This window comes from Chanodichthys erythropterus, chromosome 3 (assembly GCF_024489055.1).
Source record: "Chanodichthys erythropterus isolate Z2021 chromosome 3, ASM2448905v1, whole genome shotgun sequence".
In the NCBI taxonomy this organism is placed as follows: domain Eukaryota; kingdom Metazoa; phylum Chordata; class Actinopteri; order Cypriniformes; family Xenocyprididae; genus Chanodichthys; species Chanodichthys erythropterus.
In genome coordinates, this window is record NC_090223.1 from 23,414,116 (window position 1) to 23,436,315 (window position 22,200).

Below are 22,200 nucleotides of genomic sequence, written 5' to 3' on the forward strand. Positions count from 1 at the left end.
GCTCAGTGCTCCTGTAGTCTACCACTGAAAACAACTGAAAACTGTTAACTGAAATATTAACTTAATTTATTTAAAATCCAAGACCAAGAACAGATATTGGTAATCTGGAAAGGCAAGTTATTCAGCTAATGGTACACAATAGTACACAGAACAACAGGCTGAATATGTATGTTAACATAACACATTAACAGTTAGCTACATAATAGCATAAAAACATACCTGGAAGGCTGAATAGGCTAAAATTAACATAACAAGCCAGCGAGTCCAACAGTTACCGGTAACACTAAGCAAGTTCACAAAGCTCCCGCGATCTTATTCCACTTCACTGAATCCGTTGAATTCTTCATCCTCTGTGTCGCTTCTGAACAACTCCGCCAACTCCGGAGGAAGATGAAGCGCCGTCTCTTCTTCTTCTGCGCGGCTGTCGTCAGACTCCGCATCAGTTCCAGTTATTCCGGCCTTTCTGAATCCCGACAGGATGGTTTCAATTGTCACTGAAGCCCATGCTGTGTCGATCCATCCAAGGACTTGCTGATAAGTTGCATGGCGCATTCTCCCGGTTGCCGTGAAGCTGTGCTCTCCGTCCACCATCCACTCCTCCCACAGGCGACGCAAGACTGCCTTAAAGCTCCGGTTCACCGAGATGTCGAGTGGCTGGAGTATTTTGGTTAAACCTCCAGGGATGATGACAGGTATGGAGTTGCACGCTTTTATTTTATCTTTGAATTGTGGCGTTATGTGCGCTCGCATACTGTCCATCACAAGCAGGGCTTTGCGTGTTTTAAAGAAGCCATCAGGACGCTTAGTGTAGCACTTTGTAAGCCAAAGGTTAATCATTTCTTGATTCATCCACCCTTTCTCATTCACGGCCACGACAACTGTGGGGGGAGATTCGTCTTTGGGCATGGTTTTCCGTTTGAAAATGACCATCGGTGGCAATTTCGATCCATCTCCACAACATGCCAGCACCACTGTGAAGTGCGATTTCTCATGACCAGTTGTCACTATATTCACACTTTTCTGCCCTTTCTCTGCGACACTTCGGCCCATGGGGATGTCAAACGTGAGGGGGACCTCGTCCATGTTGATAATATGGTCCGGTGACACGTTGTATTCAGTAACCTGCTTTTTAACGAACTCACGGAAACTGTCGACCTTAGCTTGGAAGTCTGCTGGCAGTTTCTGACACAATGTTGTCCGTGCTCTGATAGAGAGGCGGTTGCGTTGCATGAAGCGGTAACACCAAGAAGGCCCGCCAGCAAAATCATTTACCGGTATATTCATCTCCTTGGCTACTACCATGGCGTGGAGACGCAACTGCACTGTTGACAAGCCTCTCCCGGCAGCGCGTTGTTCAAGCACCCATCTGTGGACTCGTTCCTCCAGCTCTGGCCATCTTGCTTTCAGCCCGCGGTTAGCTTTTTTGTTTTCTTCATTTGAGTTAGAGTAACCTCTGTTTTACGCCAGTCCCTCACAAGTTTCTCACTCACTCCAAACTTTCTTTCTGCTGCTCGATTACCGTTTTCGGCTGCATATTTTACTATCTGCAGTTTGTAATCTGCAGAATAGGATTTTCTTTTTGGGGGCATTTTATTTGCATTCAGTCTTTCTCAGTTGTCTTTAAGTTAATATTTCAGTTAACAGTTTTCAGTTGTTTTCAGTGGTAGACTACAGGAGCACTGAGCAGCATAGAGCGCCCTCTCGCGGCTGGAGACGGTAATGTTTTCTATTGGTTCATTTCTCTTGGTTCATTTCTCTCGGTTCATTTCTCTCAGTTCATGTCAAATAAATTGATAAATAAGTCGCACCTGACTATAAGTCGCAGGACCAGCCAAACTATGAAAAAAAGTGCGACTTATAGTCCGGAAAATACGGTATACAATTTACAGACATTTTCAGCTCATCCATCACATAGGAAATGAAAGGTCAAGTAAACCACATTGCACAAAGTAAAGTATTCTATGCAGTAAACTGCCTCTATTTACTAGCATTTTACTCTTATTATTTCTTCCATAATAAGGTAGAAGAAATATTAAGAGACGCCATTCAGAATTCTGTTGTTTACCACTCATTCTGCCAAATGCACCAGGTCATTTGGGAGAAAATCTGCATATTTTGCAGATAATACATAGTATATACTGCAGTAGTAGTGAGAATAGTATGTTAGTATGCACTTAGAAATATAGCACACTCTTGTCACCCTCACATATGCTCTGTACACAAAACCACACTGAATAAATGAATATGTGCATAAATAATCAAAACAGACAAATAAATATTAATAAATAAAACATCAGACATGAAAGAGTTGAAGATTGAGCAGACTTCAGAGAGGTGGAGCACTCATGAATACCTCTGTTTTGTTCAATAGGCTATGCAGCTCATTTGCATATGGGGATTCTAAACCACAGATGATGTCTCATTGGTCAGATGTTCCTTTCGCTCAATGAATGCAATTATGTTTAGTTGTTTTGTTTTAAATCTCAGAGTACCTGACCGGCAAAATAACATTTAAAATACCTTTAACAAAGTCATTTAGATGGAAGCTTTAACTGAGCTTTTATATAGATATAGATTTACTCTGCTTCCTGTCCTTCTAATGCGGGTCCATGTTACCCAGTAAAAATAGCCTCTGAGACACACACACACTCATTCTGGTTCACAGGCATTCAAATGTTCACGTTCAGACATACACATACAAACTGTAAATCAACTGTCACACCAGGTTCAGAAACAACTGCTGATATTGGTATGTAAAAACAGTCCAATACAATCTGGGGTTTGCGACTGAAACTTTTCCGAATATGTCCCCATTTTTTGTTTCACCTAAATATCTTATATTCTATTTCATCTAATCATCTGATATCTATTACATCCTCCAGATAAAATATAACCAGCAATACATTATGGCTGCTGTCAATCAACTCACAATGCACCAGTGTACCCCAGAGGCACAGTGTATTCCCCTTTCATTCATGTCAAGCACTTCCTGTCTGGGAATGTTGAAGGTCAAACATTACCAACAATGTAATGGGTTATATTACACAAAAATTGTGCCAGGATTTATCTCGTTTGTATGTAAAATCCTTCTCTTTCCGTCTCTCTGTCTCTCTCTCGCTGTCTCTTGGCAGACAATTAGATTTCCTGGCACCACGGTGCTCCAGGGCAGGACCGAACTAGGGCCGGAGAGAGCGAAAGAAAGAGAGAGGGAGAGATCGGTGTAGTGTTCAGGTCACAAACTTCAAAACATCTTTATTTTCGACTCTTTTCAATTTCTGTTGCAGTACAAGAATGGTTTTTCATAGTATTTGATACTTTTTTGTTGCTTTTGTTCATCTATGTACAGGAGACGAGTAGAATAAGACTTGCGTTTGCTTTTGTGTGTTTCGTATGTACAGAGGTCGGACTCGAAGGATGGCTGGAGCAGTAGCAAAAAAATTCTTCTAGCCACAATAACACAGGTGATACAGCACGTCCACCTACAACATCCATCAGTGATTCGGAGAGCAGCTTCAGTCCTTAATCCGCCCCCATCCGTGGATCTGAGACAAAACCCTACAGAGTTTAATTCATGAGAGGTCCCATGGTCGAGCGGCTTCAAACGACCCAGTTGACGATGGGCTGTGTCCTATTGTCCAAATGCCCCCCCCCCCCCCCAAGTTCCTAGTCTCTGTGGTTGTTCTGTACAGAAGAGTCAGTTCAGAGAGAGAAATAAAGGCAACTCCACTGAGGCAGCTTCCCGCTACCTGTGTCTGAACAATAGTCCTTGTTTTCCTTTTTCATGAGCATATGTTCACACTCTTTATGTTCAGTAACAAGCACTTCTGTGAGTGTGTGTGTGTGTATGTGTGTGTGTGGATTCCAGTTTGTGTCCTGGCTCAAAAACAGTTATTTTTGGCAACACCAAAGAGCTTTCAGAGAGATTTTTGTCACTTGCAGTATAATGGCATACCCCCATTTCCTCATGTACAAGCTCTCATCAAATAATGATAGAGAAAGACAGAGAAAAGGTAAGGAGTTACGCAAAAAATAACATTTTAAAGATGTGACATGAAATAAAACACAGAAATAGAAGTCAGGTGTGATTCTTGATGATATTCTTGGAGCAGAGAGAGCTGAAGGCGGTGACGTCCATTGAGAGAAGGCAGATAGTTGGACTTGCTGTTTCTATACGTGTGTGTGTGTGTGTGAGGAGGGAGGAAAAATGATGCTGATGAGAGAGCAGAGTGGTTACACAGCACTTCAGAGAGCCTGCTGCCATGGAGACAAACCTCTCTGTCGCTCTCCCTGTTTAGGCTTTCCTTACCTCTTACTTCAAAACAAATGAAAGAGCTAAAAGGCAACCAGACATACGGAGGGCTTCAGAGACAGGAGAGAAGTCCATCATCGGCACTTTGCTTCAGACCCTGTGGTGCTCTTACTACTCCACCTCTTCCTTGTAGTCACAGGCTTGTGACCAACTGCATCTGTCCATCTCCCTCACTATGGGGGGGCTCAGGGGCGGGATGGGCTTCGGTGCTCGGTCTCCTAGGTGGAGCCTGGTAGAAGGTCTGCATGGGGGCTCCGCGGGAGCCTATGGCAGGCCGACCCGAGCTGTAGTACAGCTCCTCCGGAGGCTGGGCTGAGCGTGGAACCACTTCTAGTGGCTCTGGGCTGCTGTCAGGGTAGGGTGAATCTCGTAGGTTGGTGATGCTGGTGTAGAGGGAGTCCCGCGCAGGCGAATCGGGAGCTCCATTGTGGCCGTGGCCTGCTGCACTTTGGCCGCTATGACCGCTGTGGCCCAAACTCTCGGTCAAGTCAGCCGTGTAGCTTTCAGACTCTTCCGGGTCACTCTGGTAGAGCACAGACTGAGCACGCTGAAGCAGAAGAGGCTCCTCTAGAGCCTTGTACAACAGTTCCACATCCTGCGGTGTGCGCTGACGCGCTTCTCTCGAACAGAAGTCTTCGTCGTCCTCCATGCCCATCGCCGGCTCGGGCCCGCCTCCACCCCGCCCCATGCCCATGTGCCCGTGTCCTCTGACCAGGCTGCCACATGTTCTGTCACCGCCCCCAGCCCCTCCAGTGCCTCGTAGATTATTATGCACGAGTTCAGATATGATCATCTTCTCGAATGCCGCAGCATCTGAGAGGTTCCTCCTTATGCCACCGAGAGTTTCTGAACTGCGGGGGTTGAGAAGGGGAGGGGGGCTATCTCCACCTCCACCTCCCAGGAAGTCACAGCTTCCCCCAGGAGCACCTGAACCCCCGACGCTGCGCAAAGAATAGCTGTTGTTGAAGTTCCCGTTCAGAGGTAGTGTCTCCATGCCTCCATGATCTCGGTTTTTAGACAGTGTGTTCTCTGTTGAGGGAGCAAACGAGAGCAGGTAAGCAAATGAAAAAGAAGAGGGAGAAGTGAGCACTTCATTACCTATTTTAATCAAGACGGGTATTCACAGCAACAGAATCCGGGATTAAATCAATAATGGGGAAAGCAAATTCCATCACAAGATTAATAGGCTTATGGACAGAGGCAAGTTATTACCAGGGACGTAAATTGTGTACATAGAAGCACAGGCTTCATTGCACACGTGAAGAGGTTATCATTCTGCAAAATTAGCCTATAAAATACTGAAAATAGCCATAAGCCTGAAAGTGAAAAGAGTCTTACTTGGGTCACGGAAAGTTCCTGTGGATCCATGGTGAGGCCATGTGAGGGCAAAGTTAGACAAAAGAAACACAACAAAAGTGATCAATGATATAATTCTACATTGAGCTTTACATGGACCTGCATTCTTTTTCTTGAAACCCCCACAAAATTAATGTCAGCATAAACAAATGTCACACTCAAGAGCTCTATTGTTGAGAGACAACAATGGACATCAATAATAATAATAAAAAAAAAAAATCCCACACAGCAGTGTGAGCAATGCCTCATTTTTAGGTTTGGAAAGTTTAAGAACAGTACCTCATTTACAGGGTTGGGGAAGCTACTTTGAAACTGCAGATTGCCATGCTGCAGGCTAATCACAATTGGAAGTATATAAAAGAAAATTACTGTTTTCTAAATGTAGTTAGCTACGATATAAGCTACAAAAAAGTACCTACTATAATTTAATTATTTAAAGGGATGGTATACAAAATGACAATTTTGTCTTTATTTACTCCCCCTCAAGTTGTTTCAAACCTGTGCTGCTTTCCCTTTTTCCCCTGTGGAAAAATAACTGCTAAAAATAAAACTTTGAAGGATGTTTTTTTTTTTTTTTTGTCAACAAAGTGAAAGTTATAAGCAAAAAGTGGCTTTGATTCTATGAACAAGAACAGAACATTCTTCAAAATGATATTAAGTTGAGTAAATGATGATAGATTTTTCATACTTGAGTGAACTATTTGAATGAATAAACAATTTGAATGAAAATCTCAATAGGTAATTATATATTAGTTTATAATAAATACAACAACAAAAATATTTTAAGAATCCACTAGAATGGACTCTCCAATGCTACATATAAAGAGATACAAAAGAGAGAAAGTGCAAAGGAGAGAAAGTGTAGTAGTTAGTTGGGGGTAGTGTCCAATTCTGTGAACTGAGGAGTTTAAATTCAGTACATCACCCTTTTAGTCTGAGGAGTTGGAAAGTTCGGAGCAGAGCCCCATTCTTTGGGGTGGGGGGCGGTTAGGAGTTTAGAAACAAAGCATTATTGTTTGGTTGTGGCATGATCACTATTCAGTGAGACGTTATTCACACTTCAACCTCATAAAGTCAAGACGATGTTTATTTCACGCGCCCTTTCACACGCCAGAGATGTTGTGATATTCTTTTAACTCGTCGGCGTGTATTGAACGCAGGAGATGCGTGTGGCGGCACAGACCAAGGCGTGTGGGGGTTTAAATATTAATGCCCGGTATGATTTTAATCAACGCTCCTCTGTGCAAAGAGAGAGTAATTAGACATTCTAATGAGGCCCTCCTCCTACTTCCTCTCCATAAGCATTCTAAAAATGTCCTCTCAGCCAAGCTGAGCCGAGCCGCGCACCGTCAGCCTGACACATTACACAGAGAGGGAACGTTTAAAATATTCAACAGAGACGCTGTCTTAAATTTCATCCCACTGACATGGGAACCGCAGCTATCTTTCTCTCTCGCTGCCTCTCAATTGGCACATGGAAGCGAACGGTATGGCAAGAGAGCGAAGCCTACAGACTAGCCTGGCCATATGTGTGTGCGGCACAGGCAGAGCCATGCCGATACTCTGTGGCGAATCTCCAGGGAATGCTTTTCTCTCGCTCGGTTGTCAGTCACTCAACTTCAACCCTAGCTTAAATCGATGCTCTGGTCTGTCTTTCCAGCAGGAGGGATTAAAACACTGGCCAGATGGTCAGCCCCTGTCCACCCCTCTGAATCACACTGACAGACCGACAGGGTGTAAATTCACACGCAGAGGGAGACGCACAGACCTATACACACACAGCATATGTGCACAGATCACAACACATGAATATCATCAGTGACAATCACACACACACTGTGGCAGAAACTGCATATACAATAATAATAAAACATCCCAGATGATTTTTTATTGCTCAGAGGACGGTCGTTCATAGCTCAAGAAACTAAGGTTCTTTTGCATAATCAACTGATGTTTTTCTTGATATTCCCTAAATGAAATTAAAAAATGAACACAAAATACTCTCCATTAAGTCTCATTGCTGCCTTAGAGAAACAATTGTGATTTTAAAGAGATCTCTTTTGTGATTAACCTTTCTAAAAGACACATCTGAACTAAAATATTTCCCATTCAATTATATATACCCACCGTTTAAAAGTTTAGGGTCAGCAAGAGTTATTTTTTTTTTAAAAAGGATAGAAATTAATACTCTGATTGAGAATGTATGAATTAAAATGATCAAAAGTGACATTAAAGACATTTATGTTTCAAAAGATTGCTATTTCAATAAAATACTGTTCTTTTGATCTTTCTATTCATCAAAGAATCCTGGAAAAAATGCATCATGGATTCCACAAATATATATAACAATTATTTTAAATTGTAATAATATTTCATAATATTATACACTGCCTGGCCAAAGAAAAGTCACTGTTTGGATTTTAATAGGCAAATACTTTAGAGTCTATGAATGGATATGTTTGGCAACAGTTCTTTTAACCCTTAAAGATGTAGCGTGTAGCTTTTCATTTCTTAAACAACCATGTATTAAGACGTATCATGGTCATATTCCAGGATGACAATGTCAAGATTCATCAGGATCAAATTGTGAAAGAACTGTTGGGAGGGAGCATGAACAATCATTTTCACACCTGAATTGGCACTGACCTTAACCTCAATGTAAGTTTTTGGGATGTGCTGGAGTAGACTTTACAGAGTGCTCACCTCTTGCATTGTCAATACAAGATATTGACCAAAAAATGATGCACCTATTGATGAAAATAAATGATGTGATGTTATTTCCATCAAAAGGGTGCATCAATTTTTGGTCAAGATCTTGTATTGACAGTGCAAGAGGTGAGCACTCTGAAACGTCTACTCCAGCACAACCCAAAGACTTTCAATGAATTTAAGGTCTGGACTCAGAGGTGCCAATTCATGTGTGAAAATGATTATATATATATATATATATATATATATATATATATATATATATATATATATATATATATATATATATATATATATATATATATATATATATATATTTATATATATATATATTTATATATATATATATATATATATATATAATTTTTCTTTTTTTCCCCTAAGATGTTTAGGAGAAATATCTAAGACAAGTTTATAATCGCAGCACAGTATGTGCAACATAAAGGAAATTCCATTAAGCCTCTTAAGCTATGAAATAGCAATCTTCATAAATAAAATCTGGATGGCATCTTGGCAAATTTTGCGCACAGCTTGAGACAACTCTACTGAGCTCTTCGGAAACAATTTAGATATTAAAGGGATTCTTTCTTTCAAATAAGAACATACTGAAATCTACACTTACCGGTAGAGTTGAAGACTCCAGGTGAGGGCGGGGTAAACGTCTCAGCCAGCAGCGTGTTGTAAGGAGAACTTCCTGTTCTAGTTTGCAGCACAGGGTTGGTCAGAAGATGGTTCCCCATTGTGCCTAAAAAAAAAAAAAAGATTTATCCATCCAACCACCCATGCTACAAATTACACGTTTTCGTATGATTCACATTCATATGAAATCCCCACCTAAAAATAGGGTTACACTTAATTTTAAGGTGATGTAGTTATATTGTAATTACTCAAATAAGTACTGAAAATATTAATTAACTACATGTACTTACTATAGAGTTGTAATTATGGTTAGGGTTTGGTTTAGTGTTAGTTACTTGTAATTATGCATAATTTACTGTTATTACTATACTAAGTACATGTAGTAATGTGTAACTACAGTACGTCACCTTAAAATAAAGCGTTAACAAAAAACCTATGTTATTGCATTAATGAGATCGGGTTGTGTTGGTCCTACAGTAGTTAGAGACCTAATTAGTCTTATTGCTCTTACTGCTAATGTCATTTAATAATTCATTTTTTAACGCAAAATGTTTAAATGTTTATTTTTGTTTAGAAAACTCTTATGTGGTATAGTGGTATACCTCTGCTTAAGGATATACAGTTGCAGACATGCAAATTACGACTACGAGGTAGCCTTAACCCCATAGTTATATAATCAGCTGCTTCACATCAAACCTGTTATTATATTGTGCTGAAACTCTGTAATGACCATGAGCATCCAGGATGCAGCACTAGGAATTATCAGCTTAAAGAGGAATAATACATAATATGAACATTATAGAATAGCTGTTTGCACTTCACATTAAGGTTAAGCAGAAGCCACTCTACAGTTTGTTTATTGTGTTTGACATTTCACCAAAAAGAAAAAAAAAACCCTTAATGTCGGCCTGTGATGTTGTAATGGTTGATTTGATGAAGTGTTTATTTGTAGTGAAGCCGAAATTTATTTGAAGAGTAGTTGCAGAGCGTAATTCCATGCCTCACTGTCAGATGGAGTCATTGGGAGGAAAATGGTAATATTTGCCATTATGTAGTTTCACAGAGCAGCCACTGAAATGTGGGTTCATTTCCCAGTGAAATGTGAACGCTTGCAGTAGACAAATGTGACTCAGAGAAATGGAACATTCAGTATGGCCCATAATGCAGGCACAGAGCTGCAGCCCGGGGCTTTCAGACAGAAATGCCATGAAATTAAAAAGAGGCCAGTATGACATCGAGTGGACTGAGGCAAAAGTGCAACCCTGCGCTCTCTCGCGCTATCATCTATCAGAGAGGACCGCCTCAAGAATTAATTTTAGACGTGCGCTCGCTCACGCTCGCCTTTTTTACACACATACTACACACAGTTCGTACCTCTTGCAGGAATGTTCCAGGTTTAATAAAAGTAAAGCTGTGCCACCAGCATTTGTGGCATAAAATTAATTATCGCAGAAAATAATTTAGACTCATTCCTCTGAATTATTCTTAAAAAAACAACAACAACTAAAACCAGACATAAACATACAATGTAGTCAATGATTAACAATGAAGAAAAGACTTACACATGAGACTAGTGTGACCTATTCAATCTGTCATGACAACGTAATGCCGCTTAAGCTCACAAAACCATTTAAGCGTATGCAGAAAACCTGTAAACTTGTTATAGTAAGCAGATACCAGAAGGAGACTATCTGTCAAGCACTGTTTGCGTGGCACAAACTCAAACTCCACCCGCACAAATTATGTTGGTAACGCTTAACCAGATGTTTATCCACTTAGAAAAGTAGCCCCATCTAAAAGAGTACGATTTCCTTCCTGGTACCAAGAGACTACTTCTAGCAGTCTCAAGATTTTAATCTACATTATGCCACAATCCTGTTAATAGAGCTTCACTTGTATTGAACCCGGAACATTCTTTTAATTCCTGTAAACATCTCACAGGAGTGTCTTGTAAAACGTGAGGGGGAATCTAGGCCAGCGGGAGGGAGGTGGAAGTACGGTGGCGGCTCTTGGAAGCACAGAATAGACTTCACACGGCGGTGAAGTGGGAAATGAGAGCGATAGGAGATGAGTCTGATAAAAACAGCGGCGTACACATACACACGCCCTTTCATTACCCTCCATCTCTACTTCTGACTGCCATTCACTCTTGTAACATCTAAAAACTTTTCTCCCGCGGCACAAAACCCTGCTGTTTCCTCTCCCCAGAATCTATTCTTCTCTTTTTTTTTTGCCGCTATATGGTTTAGAGCTGCCTTTCTGTCTCGTACATTCTCTCTCTCTCTCGCCTTGATTAAAGTCCCCGGAAAGCAACAATCGGCACACTGCAGTGAGGACGCTACTGTCATTCTCCTCAATTAGAGTAATTACCCCCCGTTCATTCGGCGGCTAATCACTTCATTAAAAACAAAATGGATAGAATTAGCATAAAGAGTGGCGGTTGATTTAGCTGTGGCTTCTCTGTCATCGCACCCCTCTCCTCCCACAAACACTGATCCCTAGGATGATCAGAACGGTGGTGACGCTACAATCCAGATCCGGTGATGGAAATAGTCTACCTCTCGCATTCTCTCCCCTTACTGTCGCTTAAAGCTCCGATATACTCACGGCAAAGTTCTTTTTTGTTCTTCGCTTTGGGAAAAAAGAAGTTTGAAGTATGTGAGCAACGATATACTGTTAGCAAACATCCTAACGCCGCTCACTGATAGCGACGTTTGGATGAATATGTAAATACATGCTGTGCGATTTCCTTTCAATAAAATAAACACACAACAAAAATGACAGCGGTGAGAAAACAGCAGTTAAGAAAGCATCTGTTCATAGCGACGTGGACGTGTTTGCACTAGCTCCGCAATTCAACACTCCAGCAGTTACATCACATTTGTTAATATACCACTTTATACAATAGATTGCTTTAGTTTAAAGCAAGCAGATTTACAGTATTAAACATAAAAAAACAGTGTCAGTGTCTCTTTCGATTAGAGTTACAACTTCATTTTCTATGTTATAACATCTGTCTGACCTTGACGGACTTAGAAGAAATGAACCAGAGAATATTTCAATGTCAAAGAAGGTGGAGCCTCAGAGCCACACCTAACAATTACATAATCACTAAAGTGAACTTTTCAAGAAAGTTTGTTTTGGCAATCTGTTTCAAACGAACAAAACGAACATCATTTAGGCCTGATTTTGTTCAAAATTACGTCACACCAGTTTGTTTGTATATCAGGGCCTTTAGTCTTCCTTTATAGTCCAAAATTTGAGTATTAAACTTCTGATATTTAAAGAGATCAGATCATGAAGAATTATATATATATTATAGAGTTTACTGTATTATGAAAACATGCAACTTTCTGAACTCAAAAATGCATGTTTTGAAACTAAGCTGAGTTGAAGTACTAAGATTAAACTCAAATGAAAAAAGCTAATTCAAATAATTCTTAAACATGATAGTACATAAATAATTCTATAATAATGCTGGTCTATAACCACATTCACATAATGAAGAAGTGAAGTTTCCATAATTGTTAAACACCATAATTAACTAATTAAAATATGGAAAAAAAAAAACAAAAAAAAAAAACATCCAAATCATGGATCCCAACATTAGAAAAGAGCAGCTGTAACTAAGTAACTAAACTTCCCATTCAGTCGGTCACGTTCGACGTACGTCGGACAGACCGACGAATAGGAATCTCGCTAGAGAGGCCAATCTACTTCGAGTGTAACTAAACGAGCCAATGCACATTGGCATGCAATCATATGCATCAGCTGCTCGCCTCGCAGCGCGGGTATATAATGAGCAGCAGGTGCGTTGCATCTTCAGCTTTTCGCTTCGGAGCCGAACGGTGTTGTTCCTGTTCTCTGCAAGCGAGTGTCTGCTAGAAGACGAGTCAAGCTTTTGGTTGAACTTCTCTTTTTTTCCGAGTGCGGGCGAACAGCACAGCAGCGGGGTCGACGTCCTCTCTTTTTCTGTTTCGTTTGCCGTTTTTGAGCAAATAGCTGTTTGACAGCGTCAGAAGGCTGTTCTCACGGCCGGTACGGTGCGCTTTGAGCGCTGAAAAGCCGTTTTTACGGCTGGTAAGAGTGAGCGCCTTCAAAGAGAGAGAAAGCACATGACAGGCTGCACACAATCCCTGTCTGTGTTGCGGTGGCCGTTCCCCTGCGTGCTTCAGCACTTCTAAAAGAGTAAAGTCCCTGAAAGAGCTTACACAAGTAGATTCGCGTCTTTTTAAAGACGACATCCTACTTGTGTTTCTGGATGCGATCGTTCCTGTCCTCACTGACGGCCACGATCACCGTTTCGCATGTCTGGGCGCGTGCTGAAATGATGTTCGTGGGTGTTCATGTTTTCATATGAGAACATGATCACGTCGACACGCCGGTCGTGACTCTTCTTTCTCCGGGAAGCTTGAGTCCCCTCTGTTGTTGGCCAGCTGCCGCTTGTGTGTAAAAGCACAGCCGCGGCTCTGCCCGACACTCTGGGAGACCGCGGAGATCAGCGAGAGCAAACCTCTCGCTCCTCTGCGTGTCGTGTGCCGTCGAGCTGCAGCGCGGGTTGTCACGGCAACCCAGCGCTCGCTCGGCGCTCTAGATGCGCGGTTCCCTTGCGTAATCTCCATTGTAGCGCCCTCTCTGGTGCACCAGAAGAGGTCTACTTTGCTGATATGGCTTGGGTGACATGAGGTTGAGGGGTTCCTTCGGGGAACCAACCCCCTAGGGCCCCTCCCTCTCTAGCGCATTGCAAGCTGTGCAGTTTCTGGATTGGATTGCTGGTCCTTTTCATAGGGGAACCTAGCATTTCATTCAGAGCTCCAGCTGAGGGACAGACGTCGATTGCAGCATCGGAGAGAGTGCTGTTATGCTCTGGAAATGAGGGTGACGCTGCCCACTGTAATGGTGTGTGCTTATGCTGACTCAGATTCAGAGTTTACAGCCATGCTTTCCTGGGTCTTCCAGATGTGCATGGAAAACTTGGCAGTATGGGGGTATATTGGTGCCATAAATATGGAATGCCAAAGGTGCCAATCTGCATAAGTTTTTCCTCTCTCACTACCCTCTTGGATGGGGTGGCTGTACACAGACCACACCCACCCTGCATGTGAGGCCAAGGCACTCTTTTTGCATGAGGGTAGTTCTGTGCTGGGGTTGAGCTGCGCTTGTTGACTAACCGTGATCAAAGTCACGGCGCAGGCCCTCAGCCAGACGATGTCCACCTCCGTGGTCCAGAAGTGCCCCTGGCTTACCTTGTGAGGTGTGAGAGGTTGTCAAGCTAAATGCTTTCTCAATGCTCCCATCTTACGAGGTGGCCTTTCGGTGACACTGTCGAGGACTGAGCCCAGCGGTTCTCCTCAGTTAGTAGCGGATAGGGGAGCTTCCCATGACAAACCATTGAGTTCCTCTTGGGCCGCCCCTCAGTCTGCTCGTCGCCAAGGGTGTCGTCCCCTGCAAGAAACTCCGGCCCAGCAGGCTCTGCTGTATCCATTGCGGGGAGATGACGCCTCCCGTCTCTGCAGCTGTTTAACTGGTTGGTGAGAATCACCCCTGAGACGGGCGACCCAGAGATGGGTGGGGCTGCTCTTCCACCCCTGGAGGAGGGCCAGGTGGTAAATCCTTTATTGGGTTTGTTTCTGTTCCGCCACTGACCCAAGAGGCAGCGGTACCCAAATTTTAAAGAGCAGTTCCTCCATTTCCAGGTCTGAAGAGGGTTTGGAGAGCAGTGGGAGGAGAAAAACCTCACCACTCTCATCCCCCTCTTCTGTCGCCAGCGGACAGCAGCGAGCAGCGGGCAGCCAAAGCCTCGACTGCTCCCTCTGTCCATCCGTGGAGCCAGGTAAGTGTTGCCTAGCACACTGTGACGCCGCTTCGGGCCGCCTCACAAAGAGAGCCCCCCCGAGCCGCGTCCCTGTGTTCCACCTCGCTGCCCTGCTGCGGGTACACCGGTGGTCCCTTTGGTCCTGCTTGTACGGTCTCTGCGAGCCGGGTTAGCGCTCCCCAGTCCGTCTCGCTGGCTCCTTCGGACCATCAGGGTCGGCTTTGCGATTCAGTTCGCCCGGCTCCCCCCCCCCAAGTTCAGGGACGTCCTCTTCACTACAGTGAAAGATGCCGATGCCCCTGTCCTGCGTGCGGAGATCGCAGTCCTACTGGCGAAGGACGCGATAGAGCCGGTCCCTCCAGCCGATTTGAGGTCGGGGTTCTACAGCCCCTACTTCATTGTACCCAGGAAAAGCGGCGGGTTACGACCGATCTTGGACCTGCGAGTTTTGAATCGGAGCCTCCACAAGCTACCATTCAAAATGCTCACGCAGAAACGCATTTTCGAGTGCATCCGTCCCCGAGATTGGTTTGCAGCGATTGACCTGAAGGACGCGTACTTCCATGTTTCAATTCTTCCGCGACACAGGCCATTCCTGAGATTCGCGTTCGAAGGTCGAGCATATCAGTACAGAGTCCTACCCTTCGGGCTGGCCCTGTCTCCCCGCGTCTTCACGAAAGTCGTGGAGGGAGCCCTTGTTCCCATGAGAGAACGGGGTGTTCGCATTCTCAACTATCTCGACGACTGGCTCATTCTAGCACAGTCCCGGGATCAGTTGTGCAAACTCAGGGATTTGGTGCTCAGACACCTCAGCCAGTTGGGGCTTCAGGTCAACTGGGAAAAGAGCAAACTCGCCCGGTGCAGAGGATCTCTTTTCTCGGTATGGAGTTGGATTCGGTCGAGCAGATAGCACGCCTCACAGAGGAACGTGCTCGGTCAGTGTTGAACTGCCTGAATACATTCAATGGCAGGACAGCGGTCCCACTGAAGTTCTTTCAGAGGCTCCTGGGGCATATGGCGGCTGCTGCGGCTGTAACACCGCTCGGTCTGCTTCATATGAGACCGCTTCAGCACTGGCTTCACGGCCGAGTCCCGAGATGGGCGTGGCAGCGCGGCACATTCCGGGTGCCAATCACTCAGGAGTGCCGCCGAACCTTCAGTCCGTGGTCGGACCCCTTGTTTCTTCGGGCAGGAGTGCCCCTAGAACAGGTGTCCCGGCATGCTGTGGTGTTCACAGATGCTTCTGCCACCGGCTGGGGTGCCACGTAATACGGGCATGCAGTCTCAGGGGTTTGGACGGGACCCCATCTGCATTGGCACATCAATTGCCTCGAGTTGCTGGCAGTACGCCTTGCTCTGAGCCGCCTCAAAGGCCTGCTTCAGGGCAAGCATGTACTGGTCCGTATGGACAACACTGCGACCGTTGCGTACATCAACCGTCAAGGTGGTCTACGCTCCCGTCGCATGTCACAACTCGCCCGCCATCTCCTCCTGTGGAGTCGGAAGCATCTGAGGTCGCTTCGCGCCATTCATGTCTCCGGTGTGCTCAACCGTGTGGCCGACGAGCTATCACGAGCTGCGCTGCCAGGAGAGTGGCGACTCCACCCCCAGGTGGTTCAGCTGATCTGGAGAGAATTCGGAAAGGCTCAGGTAGACCTGTTTGCCTCACCAGAAACCTCCCACTGCCAGTTGTTTTACTCTCTGACCGAGGGGACACTCGGGACAGATGCACTGGCTCACAGCTGGCCCCGGGGCCTGCGCAAATATGCGTTTCCCCAGTGAGCCTACTTGCACAGACCCTGTGCAAAGTCAGGGAGGACGAGGAGCAGGTCTTGTTAGTTGCGCCTTACTGGCCCAACCGGACCTGGTTCCCAGAACTCTCACTCCTCGCTACAGCCCCTCCCTGGCCCATCCCTCTGAGGAAAGACCTTCTTTCTCAGAGACGGGGCACTCTTTGGCACCCGCGTCCAGACCTCTGGAAACTCCATGTCTGGTCCCTTGGACGGGATGCGGAGGTTCTAGGTGACTTACCCCCTGAGGTACTTAACACCATCACTTCGGCACGTGCACTGTCTACGAGACGTGCTTACGCCTCCAAAGTGGAACCTGTTCGTCGAGTGGTGCTCTTCTCGCCGGGAAGACCCCCGAAGATGCTCGATCAGAGTCGTGCTTTCCTTCTTGCAGTAGGGTTGGAGCGTAGGCTGTCCCCCTCCACCCTCAAAAGTCCATACTGCTGCTATATCCGCTTACCACGACCACTTAGATGGCAAATCTGTTGGTCAGCACGACCTGGTCATCAGGTTCCTTAGGGGGGCGAGACGGTTAAATCCTTCTCGTCCCCTCTCCATACCCTCTTGGGACCTCACTCTGGTGCTGAGAGCACTTCAGATTGCTCCCTTTGAGCCTTTGCTGTCAGCAGACTTAAAGATTCTGTCTATGAAGACTTTGCTGCTGGTGGCATTGGCCTCCATCAAGAGGGTAGGGGACCTGCAGTCATTTTCGGTCGACGAATCGTGCCTGGAGTTCGGGCCGGGTGATAGCCACGTGGTACTAAGACCCCGGCCTGGCTATGTGCCCAAAGGTTCCTACCACTCCCTTCAGGGACCAGGTGGTGAGCCTGCAAGCGCTGCCCTCGGAGGAGGCAGACCCAGCCCTGGCTTTACTCTGTCCAGTCCGCGCTTTGCGACTGTACATAGACAGAACCTAAAGCCTCAGGACCTCAGACCAGCTCTTGTCTGTTATGGAGGCCAGCAGAAGGGAAAGGCTGTCTCCAAGCAGAGGATGGCCCACTGGATAGTGGATGCCATCGCCCTGGCTTACCAAGCTCAGGGTGTGCCCTGCCCGCTCAGGTTGCATGCTCACTCCACGAGAGGTGTCGCATCCTCCTGGGCGCTGGCTCGTGGCGCCTCGCTGACAGACATTTGTAGAGCTGCGGGCTGGGCGACACCTAACACGTTCGCTAGATACTATAGCCTTCGTGTCGAGCCGGTCTCCTCCCATGTTCTCGCCACAGGTCAGAGGCACGGAGAGGCCCCGGCTTAGTGTCGGCTTGCTGCGCTACATGCGCTTCTTTTCTCCAGAGAGTCTCTACAAGGCAGACCCTGTCGAGTCCTCCGATATCCCTTCGGCAGCCGACGTGGCGGAGCGTCTGGCGCCAGGCCTATACTCCGTTGTATCCTTGAGAACCGGGTTTAGGCTGGGTTCCATATGTGTGACCCTACGGGGATCCCATATGGTTGGTTCCACGGTTGCTCCTAAACGAAGCCCGTGTCTTTCCCTCTGGGAGAACCTACCCTTCATCGGGTTGGAGTCACCCCAGCTCTTCCATATGTAGCACAGCCCTACAGGGTTAGTCCATATGTACTTCTCCACATAACTCCTTCGGGGAAGGATGTGGCTTCCGCAGCGTTCCTTTCCCAGTGAAGGGTACGCTTTCCCAGCGTTATCCAATAGTCTCACTGAATGGGTTTTGGGGAACAGCAGTGATCGACTCTCTCTGTGTTTAGCCCTGTCCCACCATCCTCGGGCAAGGGGGTTCAGGTGGCTTGCAACAGAGCGCTGGAAGGGGGCAGCTCCTGTGGCGCTTTGGTAGGGATTCCTATTCGTCGGTCTGTCCGACGTACGTCGAACGTGACCGACTGAATGGGAACGTCTCGGTTACAAAGGTAACCCTCGTTCCCTGAAGGAGGGAACGGAGACGTACGTCCCGTCGCCACAGTCGCTGTACCCCGCTGATGCTGCCGCCTATCCGGTTCGGCTCCTCAGCGAAAACCTGAAGATGCAACGCACCTGCTGCTCATTATATACCCGCGCTGCGAGGCGAGCAGCTGATGCATATGATTGCATGCCAATGTGCATTGGCTCGTTTAGTTACACTCGAAGTAGATTGGCCTCTCTAGCGAGATTCCTATTCGTCGGTCTGTCCGACGTACGTCTCCGTTCCCTCCTTCAGGGAACGAGGGTTACCTTTGTAACCGAGACGATTTCAGTCTTTAACATTTTGTGTGGCACATTTCAGCATAGAATATTGGTGAATATGTCTCAAAGTACTGTAATTGCAAAGCTGTTTATGGAAAAAATGGCGACAACAATACACAGCCTGTGTTTGACCAACATAAATTGCTTTTTCTCATTTCACATGTGAAAAGAGCAAAAAAAAAAAAAAAAAAAAAGTCCATTATATTCTAAAAACCAAAGAGAGGGAAGAAAATGATCATGCAAAACTAAATTCTGGCAGTTTTGCTGCATATAAAAACTTTACTATTATTATATGTGCATCTAAAGTTCACTGGTATTACTATGAACAGGGAAAAGTACAACATTCAATATGGTGGAATAAGCCCCGCCTGCTAAATAAAAGAGCCAATCACCAATTGATATAGTCAAATTCAGTGTCCTGAGACATGAGTACTACACATGCACATTGTGTATATCTCACCATTTTTCTCACTTTTAACTAGTTGCTTATTAGCTTGCATATTACTAGAATATTGGCTGTTTATTAGTATATATAAAGCATATATTAATGCCTTATTCTGCATGGCCATATTCTACATCCCTTAATCCTACCCAGTACCTAAACTTAAATGCTACAACAACTACCTTACTAACTATTAGTAAGCAATAATTTAGGAGTTTAATGAGGCAATAGTCATAGTTAATAATGAATATGTGTTTCCCATACTAAAGTGTTGCCAAAATCCTTTATTTATCTGTTATTATATTATATCCGTTATTTTGAGTTTTGCCAGCACTTATAATTCAGTATTCACCCACTCAAGCAGACAAGAGTTGGTCTTGCATGCCTGAAACAGAGGCATTGCAAATACGAACTGGCTTTGATGAAGAGAGACTTTGGTGGACCTCATAAAAAATATGCACAGACATGTGTAGAGAGGGACTCTTGTGCATGCTGGGAAATTTTAAGGTTGAAAGAGTGTCTCACCACGATTGAGGGTAGGAGTGCTGTTGATGTCTCCAGCCATGAAGGATGACTCTGTCTGCTTTCGCACCGTGTCGTTCCACATTCGACGAATTCGGCTCTGAAACAGGTGAATGAGGTGACGGAAATGTTAAATGGAATAGAACAGCATTCTATAAATAGCAATGCTGTCGGTGTGCATGTGTGTCACCTGTCGGTGTACTGCTGCATGACGTGCCTGGCTGCCAGTGTAGTAGCGGCTGTTGGCACGCAGGGCAGAATTCTTCAGTGATCCGTGAGAGCTCGTAGTAGAGGTGCGACTGCAACAGTACGAATGACGCAGGCACTTACTGTACTCCTTATGCACCTGAAACACATAGCATTAGCACTTACACATGCTGACTAATGCAGTAATGCAGGTAATCTAAATCATTTTATATAAATAAGTGTCCTTACAGGCAACTAATTGCATGTTAATGACAATTAAATAAACAATAACAATTATTATGGTTTATAATAAGTGCAATTAGTTGAACTGTAAACTTACAGCAAAACCATATGAATTTCACATGTGTTGCATGTGCTCCACGTTTTTGCAGATTAAATTCATGTGATTTTTAGAGTTATTTTTTGACCAACTTAAGTAGTATATCTTTATATGTAATTTCATAATTCTTTTGTCTTTGAAATATGGTTAAAAATGTACTGCTGAATGTACTGACAAGCATTTATGATAATCTAAAATACACTTTAATGTCTTTTACATTAAAACTAGCATGTCATGTATTTAACTAATTTGTAATTACACATTTGTAATGATGAAGTTACAATTTAGTACATTTGAAATATATCAACTTTAAATGTAATATTGAATAACACACTACAGTTAACATTATGATCAAAAATTTACTTGAAGCTAAACTTTTAATTTGACAGTATTGCAAAGTGTGTTACTTAAATTTGTTAAGAAACAGTATACAAACAGTATATATATATATATATATATATATATATATATATATATATATATATATATATATATATATATATATATATATATATATATATATATATACTTAAGATCTGAAGTACACTACAAGTGCAAATTTGATACAATTATATGCACTGCTTGTTTTTTTACAATGGTTGTCATTTCCAACATTTTTTAGTATATATTGCAGTAATGCGACAGCACTGTCTTTCAGTAACAAGCTATTACACATGACTCAAGCTATTATCACACTGACAAAAGTCTCGCCCTACATTTTTCTCATTCAATGAGCTGTTTTACTCGGATATACTCAGATATAAAGTTGGTTGCAATTTTTGGTTTATGCCGATTAAAAAAATGATCGAGTAGAAATTACATCCTTCCTTTTAAATAAAGCTAATTATAATAATTATCTTTATAATAATGATACTTATGATGACAAAAATGAATCCAAATCCAAAGCTTTCCCCTATTCCTAAAAGAAAGTCATTTTAAACTTTTTATTCATTTACTTATTTGGACCATTTGACTTTCTCCTCTGATGAGACCACAAAAAGTTTCTTCTTTTTCCATATTTAGCTAACTTCTGAGGAAATTTAGCAGCAAATGTGTCCCCAAAGTACTATCTGGGTATGAAACATTAATCGGACTGACCTTTTTCTGCAGAGCACAGTGGAAGATAAAGATGAACATGCCCTGGAAGGCATTGAAGGTGGTGAAAAGGTACGCCATGATCACTGTGTTCTCATTGATGAAGAGGAGGCCGAAGGCCCAGGTCAGGCCCAAGAGGAAGAGCAGTGCGATAGCCCCTAGAGCCCAGGACCTGAGTGAGAACATGTTCACAAATACATAAACATACAGCAAACTATAGACTCTATGATTATATAATATGCATTTTTGAGAGGTCCCAGGTTCAGATCCCGGACAAGCCCCCAATTTCTGTTACGGCTGACCCCTAGACACTAACTTGATGTTATCCAGGCGGCTGGAGTCGGGTTTGAGAGCGGATGAGTTACGGATCATCTTGTGAAGTGTTATCATGAGGAACACCAGGTTTATCTAAAGGTCAAAGGTAAGAGAAAGTAAAAAAAGTGTTAGAAATGTAACTTAAAGACTTCATAAAGACAATAATGTCTGAGTTTTTGTGACAAATTAAAGCCTGTTGGCTATTTAAAGAAGGACAAACCCTTTAAAAAATGTCTACACATGAAAGACAATTTCAACCCCTGGTTTCTTCCTAACAATGGACCTCATTGTGTTCACAAAACACAAGCAGAATTTCTGTGCAAATTGCTGCAATTAAATGCAACTATTTACATGAGAATAGTGATATGTGTGTTAGATGAGAGATCCAATTCAAGAAAGAAAACAACTTTAGAAAGATTTAAAAAAAAAACAAAAAAAAAAAAAACTTTTTTTTTACCCACAAACTAATAACAAAAACAGCTAGCGTATTAGTA

At 43.9% G+C, this 22,200-nt stretch overlaps 1 protein-coding gene across 5 annotated transcripts in view; it reads right to left on the reverse strand.

Annotated features, from left to right (window-relative positions):
* Window positions 1-3,668: 3,668 nt before the first annotated feature.
* The window catches only part of adgrl1a (adhesion G protein-coupled receptor L1a), a 197,876-nt gene continuing 179,344 nt past the window's right edge, over window positions 3,669-22,200 (reverse strand). For 4 of the 5 annotated variants that reach the window (XM_067381431.1, XM_067381427.1, XM_067381429.1 and 1 more), the window contains 7 exons: window positions 21,708-21,799; window positions 21,395-21,563; window positions 19,961-20,116; window positions 19,774-19,870; window positions 8,997-9,119; window positions 5,648-5,665; window positions 3,669-5,338 (listed from right to left, as the gene is read on the reverse strand). In XM_067381431.1, the coding sequence (XP_067237532.1) occupies window positions 4,443-5,338; window positions 5,648-5,665; window positions 8,997-9,119; window positions 19,774-19,870; window positions 19,961-20,116; window positions 21,395-21,563; window positions 21,708-21,799 (1,551 nt within the window). In that variant the 3' untranslated portion in view covers window positions 3,669-4,442. The remainder of the gene's footprint in view (window positions 5,339-5,647; window positions 5,666-8,996; window positions 9,120-19,773; window positions 19,871-19,960; window positions 20,117-21,394; window positions 21,564-21,707; window positions 21,800-22,200) is intronic. The other variant, XM_067381428.1, reaches the window with a different exon arrangement.